This window comes from Schistocerca nitens, chromosome 7 (genome assembly GCF_023898315.1).
Source record: "Schistocerca nitens isolate TAMUIC-IGC-003100 chromosome 7, iqSchNite1.1, whole genome shotgun sequence".
Classification (NCBI taxonomy): domain Eukaryota; kingdom Metazoa; phylum Arthropoda; class Insecta; order Orthoptera; family Acrididae; genus Schistocerca; species Schistocerca nitens.
In genome coordinates, this window is record NC_064620.1 from 519,926,038 (window position 1) to 519,942,045 (window position 16,008).

At 42.6% G+C, this 16,008-nt stretch overlaps 1 protein-coding gene across 1 annotated transcript in view; it reads left to right on the plus strand.

The window, feature by feature from the left end:
- LOC126195364 (uncharacterized) overlaps positions 1-15,780 on the plus strand; it is a 75,262-nt gene extending 59,482 nt beyond the window's left edge. Inside the window, exons 7-8 of the mRNA XM_049933941.1 lie at positions 10,950-11,105; positions 15,645-15,780. Coding sequence (XP_049789898.1) covers positions 10,950-11,105; positions 15,645-15,704 — 216 coding nt within the window. The 3' untranslated portion in view covers positions 15,705-15,780. The remainder of the gene's footprint in view (positions 1-10,949; positions 11,106-15,644) is intronic.
- Positions 15,781-16,008: the final 228 nt, after the last annotated feature.

Sequence of the window (16,008 nt, forward strand, 5' to 3'; positions counted from 1 at the left end):
CACAGTCTGGACAAGGAGTTAATTAATTTAGCTGGCATCAATTACGCGCAGACATTAGGATAGTCCCCTCTAGATTTAAATACAACAGCTAGTCAGAAGGCAAGTAGTTTCTGCTGGCACAGTTTTCCACAACGGCTGCATCAAGGAATCAGAACATGCCGTGGTTACCTCATTCCACCCAGTGACGTCTTCTATTGTAGCCTCCTTAGGCCAAGGATATAGCACTCCGTCTTCAGGCCATCCGACCGCCGTATCATCCTCAGCAGAGGATGCGGATAGGAGGGGCGTGTGGTTCGCACACCGCTCTCGTGGTCATTAGGATGGTTGTCTATACCGGAGCCGCTACTATTCGGTCTAGTAGCTCCTCAATTGGCATCCAGCTGAGTGCTGAGTGCACACCGGAAAATGGCAACAGCGCATAGCGGCCCAGACGGTCACCCATCCCAGTGCCGGCCACGCCCAAGAGTGCTTAACTTCTGTGATCTGACGGGAACCGTTGTATCCACTGCGGCAAGGCCGTTGCCCCTAAATGATATAAGGACGAACAAAAAGTGCTCAAACCTCAAAGACAAGATCATTTTATTGATAAGAAACTTGATTGACAGGTAGTTCATCCTTGTAGGAGTGTACGAAAGCAATTTCAGACCAAATGAGACACACTTGTCGCAGTAAAGGACACCGATATTTCGCATCGCATCGCATTGAAATGATCGTCCCCTCTGGTGGCAACGTAGGCGTGTATTGTCGCGTATACAAAATCATACGGGTGCCGAGCAGCATCCTGCGACAGATTGTCCCAAGAATATTGCACCTCGCTGGAACTCAGCAATGATTTTTGCAGACCCTGAGTACCAGTAAGTGTCAACCATGTCTCATACGCGTTCCATAGGCGAGAGATCGGGTGATCTTGCTGCCCGTGGCAGTTGTACACCCCAAAGAGAACGTTGTAACACAGCGGCCGCATATGAACGTGCGCTGTGTTAATGAAAAAGTGCATCACCTTCCTGTCAAATAAATGGCAGTACCACAGTGATAAGAACCTATCCAAGGTAAGGGCCACAGGTTGCTTTATGTTACGGATACACCAGATGCGACTGCGACTTGTAATTGATACCCGTCCCTCCCCCTCCTCCCCCCTCCACCAATAAAGACTGCGGTGGTTGGACTTAATGTGTCGTGGGGGAGTACTCAGTAACAGGCCGCTCACCAGGTTTACGCAGTACGACTGTACATTGCATCACTCGCATACAGTGAAAGCCTACTCTCACCACTGAAGAAAACATAGTGTTATTCCAGTGTCCATTTGACTCTTTCACGGCACCAGATAACCATACTTGACGGTATCGTGGTAATAGGTGGTGTCCTGGCCGAAGAAGTTGGTCTGTGCGTATGGAAATGTTCCACAGGCTGAAATCAGCGACAAAGCACTGGTGCATTGTGGCCAACACGTGCAGCAACCCGTCGATGCGTCTATCCGGCTTCTCAAAAACCCATTGGGATCCCCTTCAAATGGTCCACGCTGTTCTGCAGTGGCACGTACAAGGGATAGGCAAAATAATGTGAACGGTGGTAGTAATGGGATGGTTGTGTTTGACGGTCAAAAACGCAGTTGCGGCGCGTGTCCCGCTGGACTGCGCATGTCCAGTACGGACTACGCCTCAGTGCAGGTTGTTTACGAGTAGTGCACACTTCCTATTTGCATTCAGAGGACGAGGTCGACGTGAAATGAAAGACCTAACAGAGTTCCAAAGAGGGCAGATATTGGGGGCCTGGTTAGCTGGAGCATCATTAAACCAGCGAGCCAACTTATTGAATGTTTCAAGAGCAACAATGGTCACGACAGCCAACACAAAATGTGGAAAGACATTATCGTGTAAACGTAATAGCGGGCGCAAACCTAAAATAAATGACAGAGATCGTCGTACGCTAACAAGAATTTTGTCAAAGCAACACAAAGCTACGGTTGCTAAAGTGACTACAGAGTTCAATAGCCATCTTACAGACCCCGCATCTATCGACATTGTTCGCCGAGAACTCCATAAAGCGAAGATTAATGAGCTGCTATACAAAAACCATTAGTGAGGACAACCTACGCACAGAAAATTACAACATGGTGTCAGGAGCATAGATCCTCGACTGCTGATCAGTGAAAACACGTCATATGTTCCGACGAGTCAACATGCGTGACACATGCCGCATCTTCTGAAAGAAATGCTCTATACGAACTGAGAGGAGACCAAGACATCGTCATCTTACCTACTGACAAAGGAAATGCTACTGTGCTTCTCTCACGCACACAATATAACATAAGGTATACAGACTAATCGACGATCCTGCATATAGTAAATTAAAAAGTGATCCGACGGGTAGGATCCAGAGGAAAACTGTGGAACTCATCAGGAAGAGATCGATTCCAGAGAAAGTCGCTAAGGGTTTGCGTCAACAGGCTGCAGTTCCTCCTACACTCTACGGCCTACCCAAGATTCATAAGAATGGGGTGCCTCTCCGTCCCATTGTAAGTAACATAGGAGCACCTATTTTTGCCAAATACCTGACTTCACTATTGGGACCTTTCGTAGGCAAGTGCGACCATCACATTCGAAACTCTGAAGATTTCATAGGGCGCCTGAAAACCCTTAGATTGCAATCATTGGATCTGTTAGTAAGTTTCGATGTTGTGTCTTTACTTACAAAGGTGCCTTTGCAGGAGGTCATTAGCAACAACTTTGAGGAGGACATAGTAGCATTATTCAAACACGTGCTTACTTCAACATACTTCTTATTTGAAGACCAATATTTTGAACAAGTGGACGGTGTTGCCATGGGGAGCCCTCTGTCTCCTGTGGTGGCCAATTATTTTATGGAGGACTTTGAAGAAAAAGCACTACAGTCAGCCACTCTCAAACCCTTTTGTTTTTTGCGGTATGCGGATGATACATTAATGGTGTGGTCACATGGCCTTGATACTCTACCTACGTTTCTTCAGCATCTGAATTCGCTCCATCCGAATATAAACTTCACAATGTAAGTGGAAAAATATGGTACTTTACCTTTTCCTGGTCTTGGTATGAGGGAAAGCAGATGGAACCTTGGGACACTGCGTCTACCGCAAGCCAACGCATACAGATTCATATCTGCAGGCCACAAGCTGCCATCATCCTGCACAATGCGGTAGTGCATTGCGTACGTTAGTTCATAGAGCACATGTGGTATCTGATCCTGGGAGCCTGTCGAGTGAAATACAACATTTGAAGATAGTGTTCCGACAAAGCGGTTATTCTGAGAGACAGATACGTAATGCATTCAGGCCCAGAATGAAGATACGAAGACACCCACCACTTTCGCCTTTTTGCCGTATTTTGGTGTCATGTCGTCAAGAATCGGAAGAGTTCTCGGAAGATACGGAATTATTTGTGCTTTTCAACCATCTGCAGAACTGAGAAACCTGTTGGGTTCGGTTAAGAATGGCCTTGGACTGAGGAAATGTGGTGTGTACAAGATTCCTTGTCAGTGTGGGGCATCCTAAATAGGCCAGACATGCCGCACAGTACAAGAACGCTGCGATGAACATCAGCGTCATACACGCCTTCGTCAACTGGAAAAGTCGGCAATTGCGAAACACTGCCTGAATAAAGGAAATCATATGATTTATGAAAAGACGGAAGTTTTATCCCCGGCATCATCCTTCTGGGACCGTGTCATTAAGGAGGCAATACATATCCGTACAACCGATAATCTCATCAACAGGGATACGGGATTTCGATTGAGCACCGCCTGGAACCCTGCGTTGGCTGCTGTTAAATCACGACCCGAAAATCAAGATTCTTCGACAACAGGCCTGCTATGATACCGTCAGTCGTACCTAGCCACGAGCAAGGTTGAACCACCTAAAGATGTCGGACAGTTGCTCCGAAGAAATACTGTGGAATTTGCACAACGTGATCCGGCGGCAAACCCGTGAAGACTATTTACAACACATCCGCCGGGAAAGTCACAACATTTTTCTAATTTCCAACATCGGGTCGGGTTTAAGTCTGGAGAACGCCAAAGGAAGTCTACAATCCTGATCGCTTGATTAAATTGTTAGGCAAGGAGGTGAAAGTATGATGGTGTGTGCCGCCATATAATAGTATTCCGCAGTTCCCATCATTACACCCATGGCCGTGTTACAGCCAACGATTATGTGAACATTTCCGAAAAACGATGTCATATTTCAGGACGATAATACACCAGGTCACACAGCTAGGACAGTACAATCGTGACATGAAGAGCATGCAACTGAACTGCAGTCTTCCCTTGCCAGCACAGTCCCTGGACTTGAACATTATCGAACCCTTGTGGGCGGTATTGGAGCGCAGACTCCAGAGCGATTTCCGCCTCCCTCGTCACTACAGGAGTTAGAAGAGGTTCTGAGCGAAGAGTGGCATAACATTTGACTGGGAACGATGCAATCATTATATGCCAGTATTCCAAGATGAATCGCAGCTGTATTACGGGCAAATGGGGGTCCAACCCCTTATTAATAAGCCATTCCCAAGTAAGTACAGGTGTTCACATTATATTTCCTATTCCCCGTAACTGTTGGTGGGGCATGACTCTACCCTAGAAATATTGTTGCAAACACCATTGACCTGTAAAATCATCACAGTTACTGCCTTCAGGGTCAAAGCAGAGGGTGCACAGACCGGCGTCCTGAGCGCCATCTGATCACCGACTGTGTAAACTGAATCACTGTCACTACAACCCCTCAGTATGCACATATTATACTCTGGTACAACTGAATGCACACCTTGAAGGTGTTCCATTTTCTTTCTGGCAGTTTACTTATAGAGATTCAGCTAGTCCTACTGCTGAGTTTTATGCAACCTGCAACACCTTCAAATACCAAGTTCAAGATTCTGATAGTCTGTCGCTCGCTACTCACAAACTATCAGTCCTACAGAAAAAATCAACACGATCTTACTGTCGGAAATTTAATGTAGTTAAATTTTTTACTGGGAGACGTTTTCGCTGGAGACCACGGTTTTCGAGTTATTCAAGAAAAACGTGTATGAAGGCTACTTTTGAACGTTTCTCTTGAATTATTCGGAACCTGTGACCTCTAGCGAACTAGCGAAACGTATACCAGTACAAAATGTAGCTACATTAAATTTCCTGAAAAAAAACATTTTTTAGGCTTAAAGTTTGCACATAGCGAGAGAAAGAATATGGAAGTGTTGCATGTGGTATTTGAAGGCGTTGTGGGTTTCATAAAACCGATAGATAGTCAGCTGAATCGAGCTGCAGACCGCGCATACCCCTATCTCTGCCGTGCTTAAGGCAGAAACAAACACCTAAATACCAGAGTGTGATGGAGGGCAGAAACCAGAGTTTCTCTCATTACGTACTGTGTGAAGTGGAGCCGAGAGTTACATTCTTTCTATTTTATAACGGAAATCAAGCATTGATTTTGACAATTGGACCACCTGTTTCTTTACTACTACGCATGTAGTAATACATCTAACCTAATTTCTACGAAATTCCCAATACTAATGCATTGGTTACCGCTTTTAACATTGGGCCATGTGAAATGGCTACAGTTTGAAACATTGCATTGACAGTTATTTCCTTTTACAAGCGACAGAATTACAGTTCTTCAGTAAACTCCTGTTTTTGACCAATTATGAGTCATTTAGCAAACCGCATTCGTAGGGGTAGAAGACAAAATATCAGTGTGGTATGGAGCATTTCGATTTCTGCCTTCCTCTTTTTTTCTTTTGGTTCTTAGCACGCTGGAGATTAAAAAATTGATGGCACAGCATAATCCTTCAGTATATTCCTGATAATAATGACCCGAGGGTGAAACAGTTTTGGGAGAAAATTGGGCCCGCATCTCGTGGTCGTGCGGTAGCGTTCTCGCTTCCCACGCCCGGGTTCCCGGGTTCGATTCCCGGCGGGGTCAGGGATTTTCTCTGCTTCGTGATGGCTGGGTGTTGTGTGCTGTCCTTAGGTTAGTTAGGTTTAAGTAGTTCCAAGTTCTAGGGGACTTATGACCACAGCAGTTGAGTCCCATAGTGCTCAGAGCCATTTGAACCATTTTTTGAGAAAATTGGGTATAGCTTAGGCTTACAATTTTCTTTTCAAAGTAAAATTTCAAACTAGTCTTCCTACTTCATTAGTAGGAAAACTATAACTAGTTCCGAGACTATGTAAAAGAAATTATCAATTTTATATTATGGTACAGTATTGGAACTGAATACACCTCTTCAACAGAGTCATGCAGCCAGTGAAAAAAATGACTTTATTACTTAGATTCCTCACTTGACGCGTTTCGGATTTATTTCCATCATCATTTATCTGTTACTTCAGCAAATACTTTGCACTTAATACCTCAAAAAAGCTTACAACATATTTTTAAGAAAATGGTATTAATTACCCTTATCATTCAATTCAAATATTTGTACACAAACAAAACCTCTGAAACACACGGTAACGGCGTGGCAACGAAATCATTCCATAGTTTCAGGCTATGAATTTACTGACTTATTCTCAATAACTGTGTTCCCAAATTTGGTTGTATTTTTATAAAAACATTGCCTGTGGGAACGAAATGACGCTCCCTTTCAAGCAAATTTAGGTGAAACCAAACACTACACAAGGTTTCGCCATTGTAATAGAGAACCATCTACCAGAAGTACGACGATCAGGCCTCATCCCACATTGTGACGCCGTAGTCTATTTGTGTAGCCTTACTGTATTCAGGTACAATCTATAGCAATAATGCAATTGGTCAGAGAGGCAGAAATGTTACAAAACGCTCTAAATAAATAAATAAGCAAATAAAAAGGACGCCTCACGAAAGATTTAGCCGAGTGAGACGGAAATCGGTAGATGTGATGGACATGTACAGACATATAAATGATTACAATTCCAGAATAATTGGTTGATTTATGCAAGAGAAACAGTTTCACAATCTGAGAAACAGCTTCACAAGTAGAGAAAGTTGAACAACTCTGGCCCTTGGCATTGATTGGTACAGTTGTTGGATGCTCCTGAGAGATATCGTGCCAAATTCTGGGCAATTGGCACGTTATATCGCCAAAATACCGAGCTGGTTGGAGGGCCCTGCCCGTAATGCTTCAAAAGTTCTCAATAAGGGATAGATCCGGTGATCTTTCTGGTCGTGGTAGGGTTTGATAAGCACAGAGACAAGCAGCAGAAATTCGTAGCGTGTGCAGGCGGGCATTACGTTGCGGAAATGTAAGCCCAGGATGGATTTCCATGAAGGGCATCAAAATGGAGCGTAGAATATCCTCGACATACTGCTGTGCTACAAGGTTAACGAGGATACCAACCTAAAGGGTGATACTATGAAGAGAAGTGGCATCCGAGGCCACCACTGTTGGGCGATAGTCAGGTTGGTATCCCACCATTGTCAGGGGCGTGCTCCAGCAAGTCTTCGCTGATCGTCTGGTCTATATTCGAAGAGGGACTCATTTAGGAGCGGGACTCGTCACTGAAGACAATTCTACCTCAGTCAAAGCAGTTGCAGGCCGAGGAATGGTCTGGAGACGCCCTGGACAGCACTGGGATACCAGGCTGACAGTCGCTCACTATACGTACGGACGAGCAGGGCTGTTTGTCTGGTATCACATTTCTTTTCATAGCTGGACCCCTTCGGCTGTCATCCACGGCATCCTTACAGCACAGCAGTACTTCGACTATATTCTATGCTCCGTTTCGTTGCCCTACATGGCAATCCATGTCTGGCTTACATTTCAGCAAGATAGTGCACATGTAAACACTGCGAGAGTTTCTACTGCTTGTCTTCGTGTTTGCCAAACTGTACCTTGACCAGCAAAGTTGCCAGATCTCTCCGCATTTGAGAACGGTTGGAGCATTATGGACAGGGCCCTCTAATCGTCTTGGGATTATGACGACCAAACGCGCCAATTGGACAGAATTTGGCACTGTACCCTACCTGCTACTACAAACAGCACAGTGAACGTATTATAGTGGCCAAGATAGACACGAAGCCCATGCCTACTACAGTAGTACAAGTTTATATGCCAACTAGCTCTGCAGATGACGAAGAAATTGAAGAAATGTATGATGAGATAAAAGAAATTATTCAGGTAGTGAAGGGAGGCGAAAATTTAATAGTCATGGGTGACTGGAATTCGACAGTAGGAAAATGGAGAGAAGGAAACATAGTAGGTGAATATGGATTGGGGCTAAGAAACCAAAGAGGAAGCCGTCTGGTAGAATTTTGCACAGAGCATAACTTAATCATAGCTAACACTTGGTTCAAGATTCATAAAAGAAGGTTGTGTACATGGAAGAATCCAGGAGATACTAAAAGGTATCAAATAGATTATATAATGTTAAGACAGAGATTCTGGAACCAGGTTTTAAATTGTAGGACATTTCCAGGGGCAGATGTGGACTCTGACCACAATCTATTGGTTAGAACTGTAGATTAAAACTGAAGAAATTGCAAAAATGTTGGAATTTAAGGAGAGGGGACCTGGATAAATTGACTAAACCAGAGGTTGTACAGAGTTTCAGGGGCAGTATAAGGGAACAATTGACAGGAATTGGGGAAAGAAATACAGTAGAAGACGAATGGGTAGCTCTGAGGGATGAAGTAGTGAAGGCAGCAGAGGATCAAGTAGGTAAAAAGACGAGGGCTAGTAGAAATCCTTGGTTAACAGAAGAAAAATTGAACTTAATTGATGAAAGGAGAAAATATAAAAATGCAGTAAATGAAGCAGGCAAAAAGGAATACAAACGTCTCAAAAATGAGATCGACAGGAAGTGCAAAATGGCTAAGCAGGGATGGCTAAAGGACAAATGTAAGGATGTAGAGGTTTATCTCACTAGGGGTAAGATAGATACTGCCTACAGGAAAATTAAAGAGACCTTTGGAGAAAAGAGAGACACTTTTATGAATATCAAGAGCTCAGATGGTTACCCAATTCTAAGCAAAGAAGGGAAAGCAGAAAGGTGGAAGGAATATATAGAGGGTCTATACAAGGGCGATGAACTTGAGGACAATATTATGGAAATGGAAGAGGATGTAGATGAAGATGAAATGCGAGATACGATACTGCATCAAGAATTTGACAGAGCACTGAAAGACCTGAGACGAAACAAGGCCAAGGGAGTAGACAACATTCCATTAGAACTACTGACGGCCTTGGGAGAGCCAGTCCTGCCAAAACGCTACCATCTGGTGAGCAAGATGTACGAGACAGGCGAAATACCCTCAGACTTCAAGAAGAATATAATAATTCCAATCCCAAAGAAAGCAGGTGTTGACAGATGTGAAAATTACCGAACTATCAGTTTAATAAGCCACAGCTGCAACATACTAACGCGAATTATTTACAGACGAATGGAAAAACTGGTAGAAGCCGACCTCGGGGAAGATCAGTTTGGATTCTATAGAAATGTTGGAACACGTGAGGCAATACTGACCTTACGACTTATCTTAGAAGAAAGATTAAGGAAAGGCAAACCTACGTTTCTAGCATTTGTAGACATAGAGAAAGCTTTTGACAATGTTGACTGGAATACTCACTTTCAATTTCTAAAGGTGGCAGGGATAAAATACAGGGAGCGAAAGGCTATTTACAATTTGTACAGAAACCAGATGGCAGTTATAAGAGTCGAGGGGCACCAAAGGGAAGCAGTGGTAGGGAAGGGAGTGAGACAGGGTTGCAGCCTATCCCCGATGTTATTCAATCTGTATATTGAGCAGGCAATAAAGGAAACAAAAGAAAAGTTCGTAGTAGGTATTAAAATCCACGGAGAAGAAATAAAAACTTTGAGGTTCGCCGATGACAGTGTAATTCTGTCAGAGACGGCAAAGGACTTGGAAGAGCAGTTGAATGGAATGGACAGTGTCTTGAAAGGAGGATATAAGTTGAACATCAACAAAAGTAAAACGAGGATAATGGAATGTAGTCGAATTAAGTCGGGTGAAGCTGAGGGAATTAGATTAGGAAATGAGACACTTAAAGTAGTAAAGGAGTTTTGCTATTTGGGGAGTAAAATAACTGATGATGGTCGAAGTAGAGAGGATATAAAATGTACACTGGCAATGGCTGGGAAAGCGGTTTTGAAGAAGAGAAAGTTGTTAACATCGAGTATAGATTTAAGTGTCAGGAATTCGTTTCTGAAAGTATTTGTATGGAGTGTAGCCATGTATGGAAGTGAAACATGGACAATAAATAGTTTGGGCAAGAAGAGAATAGAAGCTTTCGAAATGTGGTGCTACAGAAGAATGTTGAAGATTAGGTGGGTAGATCACGTAACTAATGAGGAGGTATTGAATAGGATTGGGGAGAAGAGAAGTTTGTGGCCCAACTTGACTAGAAGAAGGTATCGTTTGGTAGGACATGTCCTAAGGCGTCAAGGGATCACAAATTTAGCATTGGAGGGCGGCGTGGAAGGTAAAAATCGTAGAGGGAGACCAAGAGATGAATACACTAAGCAGATTCAGAAGGATGTAGGTTGCAGTAGGTACTAGGAGATGAAGGAGCTTGCACAGGAGAGATTAGCATGGAGAGCTGCATGAAACCAGTCTCAGGACTGAAGACCACAACAACAACAACAACCCCTTGAGGAGGACATGCAACAACTGTTATCAGTCAATACCGACACGAACAAATGCTTGCACGAGGGCAAAGATGGAACCGACACTTGACTGACTTGCTCAATTTGTGAAGCTGTTTCTCTTGAATATCTCAACCAGTGTTCCTGAAATTGTAATCATTTGTTTGTCTCTACATGCACGTAACATCTACTAATTTCGGCCCTGTTTCGATAAATCCGTGATCGTACATCCGGTTTTCTTTTTTTTTTTTTTGTCTTAGCATTAATATGAACATTCAGATGCCATAAAGTGAAGGGGAAGCCTTCTGATTCCACTTATCACGCCGTACCGTATGGGCGTGCTGTTGCAGGCGGACCGCCTGCAGTTCTCTGCGTTCAGCTGTGACTGGCCACAGGCAGACGAGTCGTTCTGCAGATCGCTACGCATCTTCATGCTGCAGGCGGCGTGCCCGCTCAGCGTGAGGGTCGGAAAACTCGTCGAGCTGTCCAGGAACTCATTCCTGCAGGTACCTGCTTCCAACAGATGTAATCTTAAGTGCTCATTTCCACGTTCTTTTCAGCCCATGGCAAGATTCGGAGGAGGTCCGAGGCGTTCCGCGGGAGTGCCTAAACAGCCCCCTCCCCCCCTAAACTAACCCCCCCCCCCAGATTGCAGCTGCATGTTGCTTGGACCCGAAGGAAGGTATACAGGATATAACGGGTGTGATTGTAGATATTTTTATTCGTGGTTGAGAATGGTGTACTGAACAATATTAAATCAGTATTTATGTCATTTTCATACAAATCATTGTGGCCATTTCAACTCACATGTTTTTGGGCTGGTGAGTACCTCCAGCCACATGTGGAAAGAGCAGGCCATTGATGTTTATTTTCCCCTGGAGAGCAGGGTAAATGTTTAAGTGTGGAGGTGTTGACGCGCACCTATTAGTCTACACTGACAGGCAATATGACCACGCAGAAAACATCAGATCTTAAAGTTTGTGACATGGCTGTGGGAAGACTGCTCGATGCAGAGGTAAAATGGCGAACAAACTGATGTGTGTACATATCAAGGTATCATATACAAAAATATGTGAAGGTATACCTGTTACACACTGTATATTCCTGCACGAAAGCGCACACAATAATACACTAATACTGCGACAGAAGATGAACAGTTCACTAAGACATGGGACTTCTAGAGGTGACAAAATTTGCAACTCTGCACTTCATAGCTTATAACACTACCGCCTGCCATTTTTGAACAGAAATTACGTCACCTCAATTGGGTAACACTCAGCCACTCGCTATAATGCGGATCTCTCCCCAAGTGATTATCACGCCTTTGGTCTCCTAGAAAACGCCTTGCAGAGTCTACGACTCCTCTAGGACGAGGATGTGCAGCACACAGTTACGGACTTCTTAAAGCAGCAGGACACGTTACTTTACCAAGCCGGTATCTGCAACGTGGTGCGTCGGTGGGAAAAGTGCCACAGTGTTCCTGACAATTTCTCCCGATTGGCATACCGATTCTCGACTTTAGGGCCTTCGAACTTTTTGATCACCCCTTATATTATACCCATCTGATATTACAGTTATGAGACACGAACACAACAAACAAAATTAGTACATGGTCTTAAGATTCTGGAGCGTATCTAAATAATGGGAGATGTTTCAGTCTATTGCTCTGTTTTCTGAGTAAATGTGCGATAATTAACGTCCGGAAGCCAAAATAGACAGCGACGTCTCTATAGTCTAAATTTTTTCACAATAATTTTTGCATTTAAAAAATAAAGTGAGATTTCCTTGAGTAGTGATTAAATTTAGTGTCGTGAAATTACGTGGACGTATAAGGTAAACGTGTTATAATTTCCTCCCTCACCCCCCCCCCCCTCCCTTTCAATCGCAGCCGAGGCAAATATATCTTCAGAATCCTCTCCAATTTTAAGTGGCTAAGGCTCTTGTAGATTACAAACATATTTCATCTGTATTAGTTCTATTGTCTGTACCGTGCATAGAAAATGACCACGATAAACATATTAGAGTGCTCCGTGTGTCACTACCATCTTAACTCGTGAGTTAATGCCGAAGCTTTAAACAAAACAACAGTTAAATCTAAATACGTACTTCGATAACTCCAGTCGAGGTTGAAACGTGCAGCAACTGCCTTTTTCTGTGCGGCACGCTCTAAACGGTAGATGCAACGTACCTGCAAGCAAAACAAGATTTATAAGTAAGATATTGAAAGGCTACGAGAAAGCTGCACGGTGTTTACCCAAATGAACCCATAGTCAGGCTCGATTCTTGTGGAGCTCCTCCGGCTCATGTTTTCAACTGTTTAGTGTAGCTTTAGCAAAGGTTTATATACTACTCATGAAATAACTCTCAGCTGTGATTTATAGATTTTTAAGGAGGTCAGTATATCTTCGAAACCACGATTAAAAATTATTTCTGTGAATGAATGTAGCCGATCGTATTGTGTACTAGCTGAGAAACAAGGCATTGCTCCAGTATTTATTTATAGCTGTGCCTGAGGCTTCATACATGTGGAATTTAAATTTGGCTTATAAAGTTTCTTTGAATACAACTTTTGAAATAGTGTGATTGGGGTCATGTACGAAGAGCTTGTTTGCTTCATTAACATGGGTGATATCGAAGTAAAGCTGACTCTGTGGAAACCAACTGACACTAAGATCCATGGCCGTAACACACAGTATTTGGCTTTGTGCTTTGTTTACGATCATGACATAACATGAGTTCATCGGGAACTGTATACGTTCAAAGCGAAATGATATATTATTATGAATTCACGGCATTTGGTGTACGAAAGCTCACTTGCTTTTGCCACTTTCTATCAAAACTACCGCTTCTATGGTGTTATGTTTGAGAGGAGTAACTTAACGCCTTTGTGAGTGAAGGGTTCTGAGGAGCGAGATGATGCACGAAGCTCTCTTTCGGAGTTACGTCACACCACAAGGAGTTTCTAGAGAGCGCGTTAAAGTCTGACGTTCTGGAGCTGCAGTTGGCCTCGCTTCGTGATCTTCATTGGATTCTTCAGACCACATAGTCCCCATAAGGCTTTTAGCCATTCTGGTGTATCCAGAAAGGCTCGACCCCTCTCTGGACATTTTTATTCATGAACAAAACGAAATCAGAATGAAATGAGTAGGCACACAAATCACAATGCAAATTTAATAAATTCGTTTTTCCTAACGGAGAATATAAATAAAACCTGTCGAAAGAAGCAATGCAGTGTCGTTAAGCTTGTAATACACAAAATGAAATCATTAAATCCATACATCCTAGCCAAATAAATTAAGTGTTAGTCTGTATTGGTAAAGATAAGATTACAATGTTTAATCTGTCACCGACGTAAGCTTCTGAAAATACATATGTCACTGAGTTAAAAAAAACTAACAGCACCATCTACTCATTGTTTGGCATACCAAAAGACTAACAGTGTGCCATCTATTAGTTCTTTGGTTTACTATGCTGTGATGATTAAACATCTGAACTACTATGCTATGCAGGCGATATTAGACAAAATTTTAAATTGCAATATCTGTATTTCCATGTTTTGATTTTGATAAAAATAAAGCCTGTATGTTTCCACAAGCCACGTGCAGTTTATCTATGAAAACGCCATGAAAATTCATCTAGTAGTTTTGGAGATCAGCGTGTGCAAACAGACAGACACAATACTTTTGTAGTTGTATTATTCCTACAGGGTAACGACCTTACAAACAATATTAATAGTGAGCTCAAAGTTTTTGATGTCGCCGCAGTTACTTATAATGATGTTCTAACTAGAGGAAGTTCTGCGAATACAGAGTCAGATCTTGATAAGATTTAAAAGTGGTGCAGAAGCTGGTAACTCGGTGCAGTGTTCAGAAAAGAAAAATTCAGCATTTTACAAAATGTGCACATGTAGTGTCTGATGACTGTAGGACATAATTGGAAGCAGTCAATTCTTACAATTACCTATACCTAACAAAACGGGGAGATATCAAGGGGAATGGTCATGCAAGTTCAGTTGTAGATAAAGCATCAGACTCTAATTCTTTGGAGGAATACTAGGAAAATTCATTCAGTTTACAAAGCAGATTGCTTGCAAACTTCTCCTGCGTCCTAGAGAATATTTCTGAAATGTCTGGGACTCGAGCGAAGTATGACTAACAGGGCATATTTAGCTTATACACAGAAAAGCAGCAGGAATCTCTTAGGGTTTGTCTGACAAGTGAGAGGGCGTCGTGAATATGCTCATAATTAATACGATAGGAGAGAGACTATCATCTTTCGAAAGCCTGCGTATAAAGTTCCTAACACCGAAATGGAATGAAGAACCTAGCAATATGCTACAGCCGTGTACTGTGTCACTGCAGTATGGACAGCGGAAAGTGGATTTGATTTATTATGGACGGCACAGGAGCACTTGCGCAATCATTATTCCTGTGCTCCAGAGGTGAATGGAAACTGAAATATGTTGTACTTTGGGAAGCACCCTTTGCCATGTATTTCACAGTGTTCAGCAGAGTATTGTTGTAGGTGTAACGAAGTATTTGACTAAAATCATCATGGCACTGGTAACTAAGTTTCATACAATGTAGTGTAATATTTCAAAATGTCAAAATTATATTATGTAACAGATACAGTGAAATTAGTAAGACTTTGATTTTAGATCTCTAAACATCCCAGTGGGTAATTTAGTTTAGGTCCGTCCCGATAAACGGAGTTAACTTCACTGGAAAAGGCTCTATGTATGACCATCCAGTGCTGTTTCGATAGTAAGTAAACCGTGTGTTCAGATGGAAGCATATCGATACTGGATATGAAAACCACTCCATTCCGCTGTAAAAATTAGCCATACTGCGAGGCCGTCTTCAGCAAAGATATTCCAGCTGTGTGCAAAACAAATGATGTTGAAAGTCGTAATCTAGTAATTTTTCTTTGTGACATTAACCTATTGGAATTTTTGTTTTTACTGTTGTTGATGTGCTTCCAAGCTTACAATCTGAAGTATAACTTACATGTTTCACTATTGACTAATGAACTTTCTGTTGTTGCAGGCGATGAATGCTTCATACACAATATTCAACATGCTGTTTAATCTGCAGACGGCAGATTAACGCTAGAAAATTTCACGCGACGGCTGCATCTGGACCTTTGGCTGATCACAGACACTGCTAGAACGGAAAGATTTCATCTGCCACAAAATAAACTTTTATATTAGGAAAAACTATTTATTTGCATTAATGCTCAAGATTAGTACCCTCTTGATTCTGTTGAAAAAGAATGGTATTCACAACAAATTATCACAGGAAAATAATCAGTCACACACCATTTCACGGGCCATATTCTTTCGTGTTATAAGACTCCTTACGTGTTGCAAGCTGTAACGGTTACTCTTATCAGTCCAATGTTGGCCACTAG